This window comes from Lepisosteus oculatus, chromosome 16 (assembly GCF_040954835.1).
Source record: "Lepisosteus oculatus isolate fLepOcu1 chromosome 16, fLepOcu1.hap2, whole genome shotgun sequence".
Classification (NCBI taxonomy): Eukaryota; Metazoa; Chordata; class Actinopteri; order Semionotiformes; family Lepisosteidae; genus Lepisosteus; species Lepisosteus oculatus.
Genome location: NC_090711.1, coordinates 15375544 through 15394928, shown reverse-complemented (window position 1 = coordinate 15394928; position 19385 = coordinate 15375544). Strand labels below are relative to the sequence as shown.

At 39.1% G+C, this 19385-nt stretch overlaps 1 protein-coding gene across 3 annotated transcripts in view; it reads right to left on the bottom strand.

The window, feature by feature from the left end:
- Window positions 1-3112: 3112 nt before the first annotated feature.
- necab3 (N-terminal EF-hand calcium binding protein 3) overlaps window positions 3113-19385 on the bottom strand; it is a 98591-nt gene continuing 82318 nt past the window's right edge. For all 3 annotated transcript variants that reach the window (XM_015364631.2, XM_006639390.3, XM_015364630.2), the window contains 8 exons: window positions 14402-14538; window positions 13067-13188; window positions 11165-11244; window positions 9242-9295; window positions 7693-7805; window positions 6761-6838; window positions 6097-6188; window positions 3113-4380 (listed from right to left, as the gene is read on the bottom strand). In XM_015364631.2, the coding sequence (XP_015220117.2) occupies window positions 4352-4380; window positions 6097-6188; window positions 6761-6838; window positions 7693-7805; window positions 9242-9295; window positions 11165-11244; window positions 13067-13188; window positions 14402-14538 (705 nt within the window). In that variant the 3' untranslated portion in view covers window positions 3113-4351. The remainder of the gene's footprint in view (window positions 4381-6096; window positions 6189-6760; window positions 6839-7692; window positions 7806-9241; window positions 9296-11164; window positions 11245-13066; window positions 13189-14401; window positions 14539-19385) is intronic.

The window sequence follows — 19385 nt, the reverse complement described above, 5'->3', positions numbered from 1 at the left end:
GTAGGGAAACAGATCTTCAGTATGAATGGTCTCTTTATAGTATCAATTCATATGATATTTCCATTCATCCATTTCAGTGAATATCCATGACATGCTGTTAATAAAAGAAAAACATGCAGTGAACCAAAGCTTAAAAGCTTGTTGCCATCAAGTGAGAGCAGTAATAATACTGCATTGCCACAAAATCCACCACGGAATGAATGTCCTTCATTTGATTTGCTGTATGTTGTACATCTATAATACAGCTACTTAGAAATCAATTAAATAAGCTCATTCTACTAAGGTCTGGCACTCTTTTATTGTGCTTTGCACTATGCAGATAAATAGCTGTGCTACTGGTTTTTCATCTTGGCTTCTGGAGAGATGTGTGGCAGAGAAAGAGAAACATCATGGGGCATCACATAGAATCTTCAGGAACCAGAAGACTCCACAGTAAATTACTACACAGTCTTTTACATAAAGTACTCTGGGATCTGTCTGTCGAGTGCAGTGTTTCTACTTACATCCAGTTTTCTCATTGTCTTGTTATCTTGTAAGGAACAGAAATTTCTCAGAAAAGCCCGACAAAGTAAAGACATTGTACTGATACTGTATCATTCTGCTCAGTGTTTAGGAAATCTAAACTAAAATTTCCTTAAATGCATATATAAAAATAAAAAAATACAGATATAATGTATTATATATTATACAATTATTTTTTTATTTCTGTTCATTGCTTTGTCACAATTGATTTCATGAAATGAGCTTTGGAAGAATAAAGATCCATTCATTTTGGAAGCAGTTGTTTTCATTCTCTTTGTGTAGATGTGTTATTTCTGCTGTAGTTACAGAGATTTTGTAGTTTGTATATAAAACACTAGTATATTGATTTGTACACACCCTGGTTTAAAAATATTTGATAGGAGAATGAGATTTTGAAAAAAAAAGCTGTAAATATATTAGTATAAGCACGAATGAAATATGTTGTCATTAACATACTGTATGACGAGAGAACTTTGCAAGGCTAAAGTAGAACCAACTTACATTCTTCCAAGGCAGCCCAGTGCTTCCCCAGAATGGACAAGCACAAACATCATGCCCAGACAATGAAAAGCAAATCAACACTCTCAACAAGACATTCATAGTGTTGTTTGACGGGTGCTGTGTGATTTCTCTATGAAGCTGAATGTCTTTTAAAGATGAAATCTCTGGATATTGATGTCTGTTTCCTATTGTGCCATATCCAGGAAAGAACTGGTTTACATGTAAGTATGCAAGTCTTCAACTTATCTGTCATTACTGCTGCACTTCTATGACAGCATAAGAAAAATACTATAGTGGCCATGACCCAGGTTAAGACCTCAGGACACTGACATGTTTGGTCTGGGGGACCTGTGTGGTTGTGATCTGTACAGGCTGGTGTGAGACTGAATGTCTTAACATCTGCCTCTGACCAGAAGCCACCCCTTATACCTTTTTTTCTACTACCCCCAGGAGGTCTATAAATAGCTAGCATCCCTGTGTAGGACTTAGTCAGATCATTCAGGTTGAAAAATGGTTAGTCACATTTTTATTAATATGGAGATTTTGTAGCAGTTTGCGCTGGTAGTAGTTTCAGTGCTACCTGAAATGAACTATCCAGCTATGTTGTTGAAGATTGTTTTAATATGTGGCTCGATGAGATCTTCAGATCAATTAGCTACCAGAAGCAAATGAACCTGAATGGCCTCCTCTAATTTGAAACCTTTATTATGGACTTATATAGTAATCCTTGAATTAAATCAAACAATCTAAATCTGCACAGGAATTCTGAAACTCTTGCTTCTTTTCCACATGGCTGTGATTTTTTCTGAATTGCTTGAATTTAAGCAACCTGCATTTCCTATTTCATGAACATGAGAAACTTTCTGTTTTTTTTGTGTCATTTAACTATTAAACAAAAGTTAGAGCGAAGGATTTCTTTTACTTTTAATTGGTACCGCCTTTCTTATTTTTCTATCCTTCCTAAAATTCATAGAGGTCCTCTATCATGTCTCTGTGATGAAAGATTTCATGCAATATTCATAAGAGCTCTGTAAGACAGGATGCTTGGTTCTACACCCTGCTGACTACCCAGTCTTAAACCTGGAAACACAATGTCACTGTTGTACCTGTTTGTACTCTGTGGTCCATTGGATTTAATAGGAGGGGCGTTTGCCAAATGGATTTCAATCTAATTTCAAAGTGAGGCCCGTGAAGATGATCGCTGCAGGAAATAATCTGTGGCCATTTTTAATCTGTTTTTTCAACGAATCAATAGTCAAAAGACACTAGTCTTGTGATTTGTAACATAGTGACACAAGCCTTCGGTCTCTCTCATGGACAATTACTAAATAAAATGAATATATCACCTAAACAGAGGAGTAAGAGAAATGAATTTGATTCTCATCCAATTTTCTGATGCAATGGGTCTGAGAGCTAGGGAGTCTTCTTCCAAGGCAGTCCAGTGCTACCCCAGAATGGACAAGCACAAACATCATGCCCAGACAATGAAAAGCAAATCAATACTCACTCAATAAAATAAAAAAAAATTGCCCTGATAAACAGAAAAGGCTTTCTTGGGCTTATTGAAGAGCTGCTACCTTGCTTTCTTGTTTTTAAAAAAGAGTCTTCAGTCTTAGTGTCATTACATGATGGTGTCCGGATGCCAGCTGAGGCAGTGGGGAATTGTCCCTGCTGAATCGATGATTTGAAAAGACGGAGGGGGTCTGGAAGCTCCTGTTCCACAGTGAAAACTGCTGGAGGGAAATCTTGTTACACTACAGGACTATGATGCAAAGCTCTCTTCACCAATATACACTTTTAAAGCTTACTTCTCTGTTGCCATTGTTTTTGTCAAAAATGAATTTAAACAAATGCATCCACAGTCATACTTGTTGAGTTACTATTCATCTGTTTGTATTTAAGGCAGGGTTCTATACCACCCTCTATTGAGTACACCTGCTTGAGGCAGAAATGCGCAGTTTATTTATGGGGATAAAGTAAATTTTGCAGCTGTTTAAATTTTTCAGAATCATTTCAGAATCATTTAACACAGCATTAGCATTCAGGGCCCCCTGCCAACACCTACATACCAACAGCCTTGAGACAGTAAATCTGGAGATCACATGCTTTTACTACAGTACAGTATGTCTATTACAGCATTTCAGTATAGCTAACAATGTTCTGAACATAGTTGACATTATGATGCAATATTAGAAACTGTACATCTTTTTTCTACACTGAAAATAACTTCTGACAAATTAATAAAAGTACATTCTGAAAGTTCAGATAACTTATACAAAGCATTCACTATGTGCTGAAAAATTATTTAGCAAAAAACTCAACAGGAAATTCACAGATACCATAGATTCCAAGAAAAAATGCAGAACAATTCCAATGCAAGGCAAAGGACGTCATTCAATTGTCAGCATAATGGGGACACAATAGCCTAGCTGAAGGATGATTTGGAAAGATTAGCTCATTGAAAGCAAACAAATTGTTAAAATGATTCAACAGGTGTCCCAGAATATCTATTATGTCCTGTTGTCAAAATGATGCATTGGATGAATGCAGTATTCTCTTCCATCTTTTGAACATTATTCTTTCAAACAAATTTAATATGAATCTAAGCTACCTAAACCATATAGTAACACAAAACAATTTGTCAGCTTGGCATCATTAGTAGACTTTGAATGTATTAATTCACTTTATGCATGGGTGAAATATCCTCCAACCCTTTAATATGAAAGCTGTCAATAAAAACATCTTTAAACAATGATAGTGCATAACCCAGATCCTGTGTTTGTATAGACTTGCAATTCAATCCAAACGCGGAAGCTAAAAGTCCGCTTAAAATACAATAAATGAAACTAATCATTTAACAGACTTTATTCAGCAGCACTTACATGTCATCTAAAAAGCTTTGGAACATTACTATTATTATTAAGTTATTTGTCATTAAGTGGACAATTAAAGACCGTTCTTCTATTGGAGACAATTCCTTCTATTGGAGACTTCCTCCATTTTCATTCACTGAATTTGTAAAACCCCAAACCTCACTGAAACACATATAAAATCACCTTTTTTCCAGAAAGAATTAGAGTATATATTTTTATAACTCAACCATAAGATATATCTAATTAAATGTATGCCTGCCTGTGTGTGAACACTATTAGCATTGCTGTTTTCAAATTAATAATAAAACCACATCGCTTTGACTTTCAAGTTGTCTGGGATGCTGTCACACATATATTAAATGATGTTTTTAATAGCCTTGAAGAAAGCATTGCAGGCTTGAATTTCTTTTTTCTTCCCCGGATCTGTGTGGGTGTAGTGATGGTTCCTGATGCTGTCAGTTGTTATTCATAATCCACCAGGATGCTGGAAAAAAAACAACAAGACTTTATTAAAAATTAGGCAGTTCACTCCTTTCTTCACAATTTTGTGTGATGAACAAGGTGGGCTTATTATTCAAAATACAGGATGTTGTTTTTTTAGTTTTGTTTCAATAGTAAATATTACTCATGTTATTTTTCAAGGGCTAAACACCAGCCGTAAAACAGTGTTATCATCTCAACAGACATTTTTCAGACCATGGATGCGAGACGATAAATAAATATCAAGGAAAAAACACAGAAAAATTGTGCGTATGGATTCCATCCATTTTCTAAAAGCTTTATCCAATACATCATCGCAGGAGAGTCGGAACTTACTGTATCCTGGCAAGTAAAAGACACAAGGCTGGATACCCCCTGGAAGGGACACCAGTACATTGCAAGACACATACAGAGACAAACTCATACAAAAATGTACACACTCACACCAGAGAACAATTAACGTCTTTGGGAGATAAAAGGAGCACCCAGAGTAAATCCATGCAAACAGAGGGAAAACTACTACTACTAATAATAATTATCAACCTGCCTTGCGCTTGTTGCTTGCCTGGATAGGCCCCGGCTCCCCCACGACCCAATATTGGATAAAGCAGTTAGAAACTGGATGCAGGGATAATAATAATAGTTGAATCTTGCCGGAGATATATAATTTTAAAAGCTATTTCTTTTGATCTCCTGTGCAGAGCATATCAAGTTGTGTGCGCAATGGTGATTTCAGATAGTAGTAGTTTTTTTTCATTACTCCTCATTGCATTCATTACACCTGAAGAAGGCTCAACAGCCTAAATATTGTTTCTTTTTTCTACTTGTCAGTGTGATAATAACCTTTACTTGTTATTGTAGTATTGCTGTTTGACAAAACCATAAATTTACAGTATTTTAGATTCCAACATTTCTGATTTGTGGTTAAAGAAATGTGCTACACTTACAGGCTAAAAGAATAAGACCAGAGAAGAATCAGTCCTGATTCAAGCAGTTAAAATCCTCTGAGACCTGTCGCTTTTTCAGAATCAACAAAGAAACATGAACCAGAGAAAACTACATGGTGGTGCATTAAGACTGAGCACTTGAGGCACTACAAAAAGAGTGAAAGAGTAGCGAGGGTCTTGTATTGTGCTACATAGCCACATTGTTGAAGTCTATACCCTGATTTCTTCCAAAAAATGACTGGATGAGATCCTCACACCATTTAGCTACTAGTATCCAAACTGAAGTTTTGGGCCAAACGTCCACCATAACTGTTCTTATGTTCATATATTCTTATTTGAAACTAGGAAACAAGGACAACAGTAGAAAATAAAATGGATGCGCAGTTAGATCTGAATTCAGTAAGCATTTCTCGTGGAAGTTTGGAACAAACTGCCCAGGTGTGCTGTTGAAGGATCCTTCTTGAACCACTGGAGTGTGTTGAAAGAGAACAAAGCTTACCACAGGAAATGTCCATGGTTTTTTAACAATTTTACTATGCTCAAATATATACTTTGTCATTATATACTACAGTTACCTTTGCTAAAAGAGTTGGTTTCATCTGCATTTTTCACCTTCCATAAATGAATGAACTATGACAAATCAATCAAGCAAACTGTGTTGAATGGCCTCATGTCACCTGCAACCTTTCAGTTACAACAGCACCTGTTGTGAGTGGTGACAGGCCCTGTTGTTTCCCAGAATCTCAGACCTACGAGTCACACTGGTCACGCACCTGGGAGCAGCATCGTGGTGACCATTTCTGGACTCTCAAGCACGTCAATGACACAGCGCTGGAATGTCTTACTCGCGTTGGACTGCAAGTAACTGGTAAGGAGAAAGGAGATAACTCATGCCTGTTAATGTCTCTGCAGCCCTTTTGCAGCCACATTACTGTAACATCCCACAGCTGATAGGTTCCACAGCAGACCAATGCCTGCATTATAATAGCTGGATGTAACTTAATGCACTTTTGTGTAAATATCATCGGTACATTGATTATACACGCAGTATTACAGAATGTAAGAGTTGCACAGAAGCTTTATCCAAAGTGTATTGAACATAGTGGCAATCTAACAAGCTTTCTTTCAAGCTATAGCAATTACTGAAACTGTATGACAAAATATGTTTCTAAGAGAATGATTCCCCAAAGTATATTATGCAACAGTTTTTTCTCATGAAAACAATTTATATGACAAGTCTCATTTCATTTGCTGGGAGTCAAGAGGAAGGTTAAATAAGCATGTTTAAGTCTACTGATTTTGATTTATTGGAAATGAAGAGGTGGATGAGTGATTTTAATGGGGATGAGGGCCATCTGTTCTGCAAGAAAGCTCCCCTGTTCCATTTTTCAGTAATCTGCAGCACAGAAGCTGTGCATATCAATTGCACAACCCTACCTGGTCCAGGCAATTCTGTCTTCCCAGAATTCATACATTACAAAACACGGCTTTTCCTGTAGCTTCTGGACTGAGATGCTGCAGGAGAACAGAGACCTATAGTTAAGGAGCTTGGCAAGAAAAATAATCAAGAGTCAGAAAGGGGCAGGCAGATTCCAGGGAGATTGTTACACAATCAGACCTTAGAGCAAGTACTTGAAAACGAAATATAGGCAGTTCTAAAATGAATCTCCTTTTCTTTCTGAAATGTTGCTCCTTCTACCTTTCCATTACACTATCAAAAGATCTCCTTCCCTGTACTGAAACCCCACATTGGTTTGAATTCTGTAATCTTCAACATTTCCTCCACTTTTACTTACATCAAACTAACTTTTAAATATATACAGCACATTATCAAGCAAATAAAATGTTCCATTTCAGTTTTCCATGCATTCTTTTCCAGCTGGTGGATTTGATTTGAAATTGAAAAGGAGAACTAGCATCAGATGTTTTGCCCTGGAGCAATAGGGATCTCCACCAGTCACTATATGTGGACAAAGTACCCCTTTGATGCCAGATTGCTCAGTTACTACTGCTGCAATCCAGTGTGAATTGAAATAGGACAGGCAGGCTTTTCTACTGTGCTAGCATGTGGGGACTTAATGTGCCATTTAATTTAATTTCAAATTCAAAGTTAATTTAATTTAATGTGCTGTTTCACATGCAAGCAATTTTCTTCATGCATCACATTCTGTACCTTTGTCAGTTTTAGTATTCTTGCAAAAATAATGATTAAACAGAAATGACATAATTGATTCTGTGTCATGTGATTTCAACGGGCAGCAGCAGACTGACTATAGGTTGTGATTTTTCTGTGTTGTGGTGCTTCTGTGATTCGGTCACTAGCTACTGTAGTTCTGTGCTGGATGCTGTTGAAGAGGGAGGTGACCTACTGCAGGTTGGCACTCTGGCTGGCTGTGGCCTCGGTGTACCGGGTCAGTGACTGGCGGAATTCTTCAACGTCCTTCTCCATCACTGACATCTGCCTCTGCACTAATAGGATACTCTGGAAAGGCGCAGAAAACAAGGTACTTGATTAATTTAACAATTTTAACCACCACACCAATCACAAATAACTGAATTAAAAATAATTCAGCTATCATTTATTATCATATTATCATTTATCTGAAGGGTTGCTGCTTCTGCCCAATGGAAACCCTAGCAGCGTATAGAGATAGAGGTGTTATAGGGATGTAATTCGTATTTCAGGTCCCACACTGTACTTAGATGAGCTTCTTTTAAAGATAAAGACATTTTTAAGGCTGATCTGTTGTCTTGTGGAAATCTATTGAAGCTTTAACAGGATTATCCTTGTTGTGCAGTTTTGCTTCTCATTTCAGTGCTCAATTAAATCTTTTTAACAGCTTAGGAAAGCCTTCATTGCAAACAATGTTTATCTCTTGTTCTCTTTCATCTATCCTCTGTGATTTCGATCTGCACTGATATTAGATATCTGCAGTAGAGAAATTATTTGGGCATTTCTGGTATTTCAGGATTCAAATAAGGGATGGAGTCAGATAGCATTAATGGTTCTTGAGTTCCCACTTAGACTTCATAGTAGAAGGTTACATCCATGTTTTAACTGGGTTTATTGTCATACTTTGAGTGGAATGTTGCATCCAGATTCATCTCCTGTAATTCATCAAATCCACACTCACTGCATGCATGTAATAGTGTGTCGCCTAGAAGCTAGTAAAAAGAGACACTTGTTCATATAGTCTTATGTATGTACTGTATGTAAGAAAAAGAAAAGGAAGGGTGAGCAAAACTCATAGAAGGGAGAGACCTTCAGTACTTTGATTAAATCATGTTAAGAAAGCACATCTTTAAAAGAATAAAACAGTAATTTTTTATCTAAAACTAATAAAAGGTCATAAACACTACACAATAAGAACAACAACATGCATAATTCTTTACAACCATTTATGCACATAACATTACTGACATGTACTTATTGATGACCATTCATAATAATACATAGTTTCAAGTAAAAACTAAGAGGAGAGCTCAAGGTAGAGAAAGGTCATGTGAAAAACGCAGGAAGACACCTTTAAGGATTTGAGAGCTGACAAGGACTTTTTGCAGATCAGCTCCGTACCAGTAATCCCAGTATGTTTATCTTTTATTTTTCTATATAGGTGTTTTACACATGCTGTTTTAGGATGTTGTGTAGTGTTTATGAAAGTGGTATGATGGTGTTCTTAGCTTCATTCAAGTAAACTATTTTGTAATGTGAGGAAATCCCTGGATTTAATTTCTATGAGGAAATAATTATTTCTTAGAGAAAAAAACATTAACAGTACTTGGTTACACATCTAACTGATAGACAATGACAGCAGGATTTCGTTCTCATCCAGATTTCAGATGAAAGTAAACACACACTGTAAGGAGACCTGACAGGAATTCATTGCAGATAGAGATTATCTAATTGTGCAGACTCACAGATTTATAAGGGCTGGAAAATGTATCTTCTTTGACAGGCTCGAGCTTTGGACTCTGGAAGAAAAGAGAAATGCAGTTTTACCCACAAAGCAGAAAATGGAGTTTAAATGCATGAGACTTGTCTGGAGTGATAATTACAACCCTGAAGTCAAAATGTTTGAGTCAAACACGGAGGGTTAATTAAAACCTGTTAAAAAATCTAAAAGCCTCTGTGGTGCTGCTCTGTGATAATGCCATGAATCAGCAACACTACCCAGTGACGCCTTGCCTCTCCTGTGATAAACTGAACGCAGAAAGATTAGTGAATTTATGTACCTGTTCAGTTTTGCAAAGTGGTGTTTTTTTCTGACAGGGAGAGCAGTGTAAAGCGCTGGTGTCTGTGTATCTGTGTGGGAGCCTGTCATGTGCCAGAAACATGCCTATGGGGGTACTTGTTGATCCTAATTGTTGATCTTATTTGCGAGATGTGGCAAAATTAAAATTTAGGGATCCCTTTGATGCAACCTAGAGTACTAAATTTACCCTCTTGAAAAATAAGAATACTAATACTACTAATATTGTGATCAGTTCAATATTCAATATTGTGATCAGGGGTGCAAGTTGCATAGCACAGAACCTCTATATTGTCTTTTGACTTTTGACAATGTCACAGTGACTCCATAAGTGAGCATACACTGCCACTCAGTCCTCACACATTTGTGATCTGAGGTGTGCTGTAACAGGGATGTCCAGTATATCGTGGAGTAATTGTGCTCCCTGTAAATAAAATGTTTCGACCCTATAGCACAATCTGGGGGTCAAACTCATCTTTTGACCTTCCCCCAGATGTAAGGGTCATGCAATATTTGGTCACACTGGCTCATGAGGGGCTGGATGCATAAAGGGACAGACAAATAAACTCTCTTTACATTAGGTAAAGTCAAGGAAATTGTTGGAACACAGTTGGCCGAAACTAAGATACAAACTGAGTTCGCTAGTAAAGTTGGGAAGTGCTTAAGAGAAAGGGAAGCAGTGTTAGGGAACACATTGAAAACTTTAGAGAATAACCCAGTTGACTGGGCAGAAAGCAGGCATGAGGTAGGACTTAAATCATGAAGAGAATAAGAGAGATAATGAGGTACCTAATTAATTGGAAGAAAGTGGCACTGATAATTGTGTAGAGACAGATCTGGTTCAGTAGCAGTTTCAGCCCATGTACAGACGTGGATAGATGCAGTAGTGCCGTGAGGGTGTGAGGTGAAATCTGCACAGGTATTACAGTTTCTAAATCAATTAAATCATTTACTTGACTTTTAAGCAGCATTTCAACTATACGCAAGTTAGACCTGCTGCTTTTCTGTGTGGATGTTCTCCCTATGTTTCCATGAGTGGAAAACACTCATAATTATATATTATAATTATAACATTCTGGTTTTACTACCACAAATGAAACATGCTGGTAGGTTGATTAGCTATACTAAACTGATGCATTCCATGAGAAATGGGTATTCATCCCATTAATCTGTCCTATCAGGTCTGGGATAAGATTCAGCTAAGGACCTGTGACTCTTAAGAATCAGGAAAGAAGGAAAGAAAGGCAGAATGGAATCTGTTTTGAGCTTGAAGGAAGAATTACTTTTTCTAGCTAATAACTCCTGTAATGAGCAATATTAAAAAAGGCTCATTTAATCTGTGACTAATAAAGGAGTCCCACCCTGTTGGGTGGACACAGAAAATACAAAGTACAAGAGCTGAAAATTCCCATAATTTAAAAAAATTAAGCTGTCACACACACACACAATTTAAAGATTCAGTAGAAAATTGAACATGTGATCCTGTTAACTTTGTGAAGGGCTCCAGCAAGACAGTGTGACTCATGGTGGTATCAGATATCTAGCACTTCTCTCTCGCGCTGCACTCCAGTCAGATGGTTTGTCCTCCCACCTTACACTCCAACTTGTCGATGAGCTGTTGGAGCCTGTTTATCTGTGAGGTCCAGTGGCTGTCTGGCTCCACACTTATTCCTGATAGAGGAAGAATGAGTGAGAAACCATCAGCAACAGTGGCCCATTTTTTTTTCCAAAGAAAAACATGGAATTTTATATTTCCCATTATTGAACATGCTTAACTCAGTAGAATTTCAATGCAATAATACTTGTGTTGACAGCAGGTATGATTTCCATATTAGACATATAAAGACAAGAATTTACGAGTACAAATTACAAATTGAAATGCAGCCAATACTGAATTAAGTACAATGAATATTTAATAACTTCACAGTTGCATGTCTGTGATTTTTAGTGGGAAAATGAGAAAACAGCTGAGAGGAATCAGCAGTGTTTACTGGTTGAAAAAACTGTACACATATTTAATGATACAATTAAAATATTATTTGAGCATACATCTTTATATATCACTTATGAGGAAAAAGTTTTCTCAGTTTTGGAAGTCTCCAAAGGCCACAAAAGTCTCTTGGGTTCCCCAGGCTGCCTTAAGCACAGCTTCTGCCTGTGTCTGTAACTAAGAGATGATGCACTATGGGACAGATCATTTGGGAATACTGTTCCCGTTCAGCACACCAAGCTGTCATCCTTCCATCTGGATCTCCAAAAGCAAGATGGCTCAGACCTGACCTGAATCTTTTAATCCCTTGGTAGGAATCCAGCCAAACTTCAAAAATGTTTTCTAGTGCTTGGGAAGAGCAGTTAAAGAGACTATAACTTGTTTCTGATTTTCTTAAATGTGCAATTGTGCAAAGTCAACAAGGAGCATTTGGAAGCTTAAAATCCTTAAAACTGAAAAAAGGCTGATTTAGGTGCAAATTATATCAAAACTGACCCATCCACCAACTCTGAGATCCAAACCACTACCTGGTGTGACACTTCATGTGTGCAGAAGCAATCAAGTGCTAAGCTTTGAATTTGTAATCGGATGGTGAGCTGAAGTTTGATTTAATCTTGACCTTGGTGTGTCATGCTGGTATTTAAACCAAAAAAAGAGGGAATGTGAATATTAATATTGATTAATAACCTACTTGAACTTCTTTAAATAAAATCTAGTGATCTCCTAAAAATATTGCAGTAATATTATTTCTTAAGCCATTTGCAACAAAAGATAAAGACATTATTTCACTTTACATTGTGTTTAAACATGCTTTATTTTCCCAATAGTAACAGACAGAGACAATCACTTCTCAGTTAAACATTCACATCCAGTAGTTTATTACCAGCAATAGCTGGCAACCTTTCTGTGCAGTACTCTGCCCTGGAATTATCTCTCTATCTAAAGAACATAGCACAAAGAAAAGTCCTAGTGCTGGAGGGTCATTCTACAGGTTTTCAGTCCAGCTGTGCCCTTAATAACATGAATCATCTTATTTCTGGCTTAATTAGACCAGTTTAATAACCTCTTCCAGCTCTGCAGGTACTATGCTTTAAAGAGACCTACAGTACAAAACCTACATACACAGGGGACCTTCAACTTTTTTTGCTATCTTAAAGAAAGCTCTCAAAATGATTGCCTATGTTATATATGGTCAAAGCAAGAGACTACTTTAAGCTAAAAAATGAGAAGAGGTTCCAGGGCAAAAGTAGAAAATAGGAAAAGGTCCAGAAACAGGACATAGTTTTGGTTCCCTAGAGGAGACTTCTCACTCATGAAGAAGAGGCTGGATGAATTTCAGGATTTATTATTTATCAGCAAACTGTGATCAGACGAACACCGAATTTGTATCCTTTAGTATGTTCTGATGTTGTATTAATGTAGGCAATGGCAGAAATGGCCTTAATAAGGAATATTTCAGAGCAATTTTGGCTGGTAGGCATAGATTATTGCTTACTATGTTACCTGAGGTGAGCATGCCTGAGTAAGGGTCTGTAGGAGACAAGCATAGGTTCTTCAGTGACCGCCGTCCACATCTCCTGCTTGTCCTCTGGACTGAAAAGTCCTTCAGCTTTTTCACATTCTTCCTGACAGGAGACATGGAATCACTTGGTTATTTTAAGTCTTTCATTAAAATATTCAGCATTATATCATGTAACTGAAAACATACACAATGGCTTAACCAAGAAAGGTGTTCTTATGACCATGTTGTGGGCTGTTGCAGAGAATTTCCAAGCAGTGGCCAAGCTTGACCAGACACTGCACAGGAAGGGTGGATTAAGGTAGACTGTGGCATGCATTAGAGTGCCATCAGTCAGAACTGAGCCTGTGATTCTGTGGGTATTGTGGGGCTGGCAGTGCGAAAAAGGACAGCTAACTGGACGGAGCATTCTTCAGAATAATGTGTGCAATATATCTTCTTCTGTGAGGACAGAAGAGTCATAGCAATGAATTGCAGTGATGGTCAGTAAGTGATTCCCAGTTTGGTGAGGTGATAAAAGAAACAGAGATGATTTAAACAACCAAAGATCACACGAGTAGCCCCATGAGCGAGAGATAGATTGAGAAATGTGTTATCCTTGTTTGGCACAGCTCCTAGTTTGAATTGCATGCCTTGTTGAGGTCAGGGCGCCTTGTAGAGCTGGGAGAGGTGGTTCTCAGTGTGCCTGCTGGCAGAGTTTGACTGTTCGCCCCTCAGACTCTTATTCTTTGTCCTCCTACGTAAAAGCACCACTTCATCAACATCATAACAAATCTCAGGTTACCTTTAAATTAATTTGTGAGCTAAATAAGATCCTATTATTTGGGAAAAACATACTAGGAATATAAGAAAGCCATTCAACCCAGAGAGGCTCAACCCTTGCTAGCAATCAGTCCTTTATGCAGTGCTGCCAATAAATGGTTTTCTCTCATTCTCTGGCTGCAGTTGTACTGTACAGCTTGCAAGTGGCACTCAAATCCACATTCTTACCTATATCTTATCTGTATTGTTTACCTGTTTAATGAAGATAAATAAGTATAATAATTTTATTATTTGCAGATGGCATGTGTCATTTTATTAATACACTGTGCAATAAAATAATTAGAAAATCTCCCAAATGGTAGGTTAGTCCACCTCCAATGTTGATTACATCTGCAACTGATCACTGTTGCACTGCAAGTTCCACTGCGAGGTCACAGATGTGAGGGTTTGGTAGTCTCTTTGAGTTGCTCTTTGTTATGTTGTCATTATTTGTTGCCACCTTGTCAAACCTTGAAGCTCTTACAATTGACAACAGTCAGGTGTTCTGTTACTCTTACCTTCCTTGGCAGCTCTGTTCCTCCACTGCCTCTATAGCACACTCTAGTGAGACTTGCAAGGAATGCAGCTGGCTGGACATCTCACGCAGCAGAAACCGAGTAACAAACTGCCCCAGTTCAGAGGAGCTCTGGTACTCCTGAAAGAGAGTGGTATTTGCACAAAGAAGCTTTAGTGAACAGCCATGGTATGAACACCAGCAATTAGACCTTCAGTGGTTAGAGTTGGTTTTCTCTTGTAGAATTCTGCTTTTTTGTGTAATTCCTATGCAAATCTGCAGGGTGATATGGCAGCCAGCAGCCATATCACCCTGCAACTCACAACTGGCAACCCACTGAAGCTAAGCAGGTGTGAGCCTGGTCAGTACAAGGTTGCTGCTGGAAGAGGTGTTAGTGGGGCCAGCAGGGGGCGCTCACCCTGCGGTCCATGTGGGTCCTAAAGCCCCAGTATAGTGACAGGGACACTATACTGTAAACAGGCGCTGTCCTTCAGATGAAACATAAAACCAAGGTCCTGACTCTCTGTGGTCATTAAAAATCCCAGGGTGTTTCTCGAAAAGAGTACGGCTATAACCCTGGTGTCCTGGCCAAATTTCCCATTGGCCCTTACCAATTATGGCCTCCTAATAATCCCCCTGTATGAATTGGCTTCATTACTCTGCTCTCCTCCCCACTGATAACTGATGTGTGGTGAGTGTTTTGGCGCACTATGGCTGCCGTCGCATCATCCAGGTGGGGCTGCACGTTGGTGGTGGTGGAGGGGAGTCCCCATTACCTGTAAAGCGCTTTAAGTGCAGTGTCCAGAAAAGCGCCATATAAATGTAAGCAATTCATTAATTAAATCTTTGTGTTTGTGCCAGAAATTATATATTTATATATTTAATTATATATTTATATATACTTATGGAAAAAGAATGCTATAGTTATAGCCTATGTACTTTCACAAAAAGTTGTCAATTTGTTTTAAGCCCTCTGACCAGCAATACAGCTTGTTCAGTGAAGCATTGCAACTTGCTAATCACACAAAAGCTTGTTAGGTGCCCTTTTACCTAACGAGGTCCAGGTGGAACAAAGCCTGATCAGGTCACCTTTAAAAAGGCCTTAATTCAAAGCTAAGGTCACTGCAAGAAAAAGGCCACACTTAATCAGTTTTCTGTGCATTCCATAATGCCTCCAATGTCACCAGAAGCAAGGGAGAGGGCCATTGGCTTGCTGCAGGCAGGCATGTCATGTGCCAGCGCTGCCAGACACTATGGAGTAAGCCGCTCCACTACTTAACTACCTACTTAACTAGCTATCTGTAGTGGCTTTTTCTTAAGTGACTTAACTAGCCTTTTCTGTCTTCTTTAGGGCTAACATAATAATATATCTATAAAATAAGTATTTGTGGCATTCAATTTTGCAGAAATGTCTAAAATTATTCAAAGACTCTCTTGACTGGTTTGTGTAGTCAGGGCGCGTTGCTATGGTTGTGGAGGGCTCCAGAGATGGCAGTCTAACTTTTCTGGGAGAATTCTTAGTTCATTGTGTTAAACAGCTTCTGTTTTGTGTTGTTTGTTACCTGACTCATCTCTTAATTCATTACAGATAGAAATGCAAGCCAAACAGTGTCTCTTTGCTTTCTTGAGACCATTTTAAGATTGTTGGCTCAGGTCAAGAGTGGCAGGGTGTTGAATTAAACTACATTCATTTTTCAAAATTCTGTAATAAAACCACACAGTATTTCACTTTTTAACAGAACACAGGGGGAGCTATCTGTGTGCATTCTTTGATGTTCTGAAGGCTTGGGAGCACCATGGAGTCTCTAGTGCTGTTTGCCAATAGATTCAAGAGCTCTAAAACCCAGGTCTTGATGTTATCTTGTCCAATTAGCTTCATATGTCACAGCCTATGTCACACTAAATGTACTGAGCAAGTTACTTCCTTAAATTTAAGGATTTTTGATGGCTGAGGGTTGTTCAGATTTTTGTTCAAAATGTTCTCTAAATCAACTGTTTAACTGATCACAGTTAAATCATTCAATGCCTTTAGGAAGTTGTGATTTAATGGTGACCATAAACACCCATGGAGCTCGGCCCCTCGTGTCTTTCTGTCTGGCGAAACCCTGCATTGACATGCGGTGTGAACAGGAATACATCTCCTCACAGGTATGCCACACAGACCTCAAACTGAGATTGGGTTTTTCCTTTACTAATTTGCGCACAATTTCTGTGCAAAGAATTTTCCCCAAAGAATGGTCTCCTGTACCTCTCCATGGGAGCTCCACGGGAGCACAGTAAATGTAGAAGCAAGAAAAAGCAGAGGGATATGGTAAAGCACAATATAAATACTTGGAAAGCACTGAAAAAAACAACAAGTTAATGGCCAAAATTGCAGGTAAAGCTGCTAGAGTACCCCACATATTTTAAGTGACCAGGTTCAATAAAAGAACATTTATTTTCCCCACTCTTTCTCCTCAGAGCTTCGTCCATGCTAATTTGTAGCTTGAGATACTGCTGACTCTGGGCCTTAGCCTTCCAACTTGTTCTGTTAACACAACTGATTTGGAAATATGGACCCCATAACACTAAGTTTGGGTATCCAGGGATTTCCCAGCTTTGTATCAACATACAAAATGTAGCTCAGTACAGTCAAGGCTTTCTCTGTTTTCACATACTGTAGGGTGCAAATTACTTGTAATTCCCCTTACAAAAACCTCTCAAAAAAGCCTCTTTCTACAGTATATGCACACTCATTTTACTATGCATGTCACTTAATTATTTAGATGGACATGTATTCCATTTCAGACCAACATTTTTCACTTTGTATTAGGTTTCAGTGTTTCTTTTATTCCCAAACCTCTTGGCTAAAAATCACTCCAGTCTGATTAATCAGACCACTATAGTCTTCCCTGTCATTTTCACTCACATTAGGGGTGGTACTGCATTCTTATTTGGAATAGGGCTGTGAAAGAGTACATTTAGAAAGAACTTAGAAATATCTGAATTCTGTCACGATTATAGTCCCTCCCTGTGGATTTTTTACCCCCATTTCCGATAGGGAGTAAAAAAAAAAACGCGCTATGTGTAGTGGAGCTAGTTCGGATATGGTGACATCAGCGCCCTCACTGCGCGTAGCAGGGACCTCAGCTGTCTGGGCTGAGGGAGGTCTCCTTTAGCTCATGCGGTTGGTTCCCTGTTGCGTTACGCCAGAGACCCGGGATTGCTTCGCGCCCCAGGTGTTGCAGGACGAAACGGGGTGGCGGAGGGCACTGCGACGGTCACATACTGTATGGAGTATCTCAGAATTCCAAGTTAGTATCTCAGAATTGTGACTTTATATCTCAGAATTGCGTCTTGAAAACTCAGAATTACAACTTAAAACCTTAGAATTGTGACCACATTTCATTGTCTGTCCATTTGTTATTGTAACGGATTCGGGTTCTAGGGCTTGTGTCCTCGCCGCTCCCACCTTAGTTCGTGCCTCACTGCATTGGCTCAAACCCAGGTCTTGCCAGCTGAGCTAAAGAAGACCTTTTTTAAGTAAAAAAGGACATAAAATGGAAATATGTAAAAAGTATAATTTTCAGCTTTTATAACATTGAATTTCTCTGCATGTGAAGTGTCTATTTCTGTATCTTTTTTCATATTCTGTCTCTGGTTTTGTATTTCTGGTTTTTAAATAAAAACTTGTGAGATAAAATGTCTCAATTGCGAGATATATAAAATATAAAGTCAGAATTTGGAGTTTTTAAGTCAGAATTTGGAGTTTTTAAGTCGCAATTCTGAGATATAAAGTCGGAATTCTGAGATACTAAGTCGCAATTGCGAGATACCATAGCGTGTTTTTTTAACTCCCTGGCGGAAACGGTATGGCTTCCATACCTCCCTCTTAAGGGCTCTCTGGCTAATTCACTTCCGTGTTGATTTTGTGCACCTGCCCCCTGTTCCTGCCTCCCTACTTAAGCCAGACACTCACTCTGCTCCGGGCTCTGCATTGGTTCCTGTACCAAGCAAGTCCGGAATCTGGAGCATCTGGCCCCCCCCTTTTCCCTCCAACCCTCCGACCCTCCACCAGATCCCACTCCGGTTTTTAATCCCGTTTGTCTTCGTCTCGGATGGACCGCCCGGACCTGTCTGAACTTTTATCGCCCTACTCCCCACCTCGCAACCTCCGCTCTTCAAATTCTGCCCTCCTTACTGTCCCCCTGTAACGAACAGTTCTTTCCGGACCCTATGCGGACGACACAGTCCGACGGAGTCGTGGAAACACTAGGGAAACGTCATGCAGAAAAACGGGGCTGAAGACAGGGGGGCGTGTCCAAGGTGCGCTGGTGCACGGGGGAGGTGTGGCCGAGGCGAACAATCCGAGAGAGAAGTCCTTAGGGGATATCCAAAACACAAGGGTAAGTCCAAAACCAGAAGATCCATCAGAACAAAGAATTAAAAACCATGAATGCCGGGTCGGAACCGGCAGACGGGGAACAGGAACGGGAACAGAGGTTAAAACCTTAACGGGACCAGGCATTTCCAGGTCCCGGACTCACACGATATGGAAATCAGATGCAGAGCCCGGATGAGCGTCAGCACCTGGCTTTTAAGGTGGGCTGGGAATAGGGAGCAGGTGCATAGAATAAAGTCTCACGTGAACGGGCTGGAGCACCCTTAAGGAGGGGGAACTATAATCGTGACACCCCCAAGCCCGTCCACATTGTATGGGCGACAGGGCCTTCTCCTGCTATGCCCCCAAGCTCTGGAACTCTTTGCCCAAGGATATTAGAGAGTCACCTTCTCTAAACTCCTTCAAATCTAGACTCAAAACCTTCTTCTTCAGAAAAGCCTTTACTTAACTGGTTCCATTCTTCACCCTTCTGCTCTTCTTAATTCCACCTTCCACGGCCTCCTCTATTGTTATTGTTGTATTGTTGTAATTATAATTGTGTCCTATCTTGTGAAATCTTCTTAATTATTGTTGTAGTCTTCTTATTTATTGTTATTGTCATCCTGTA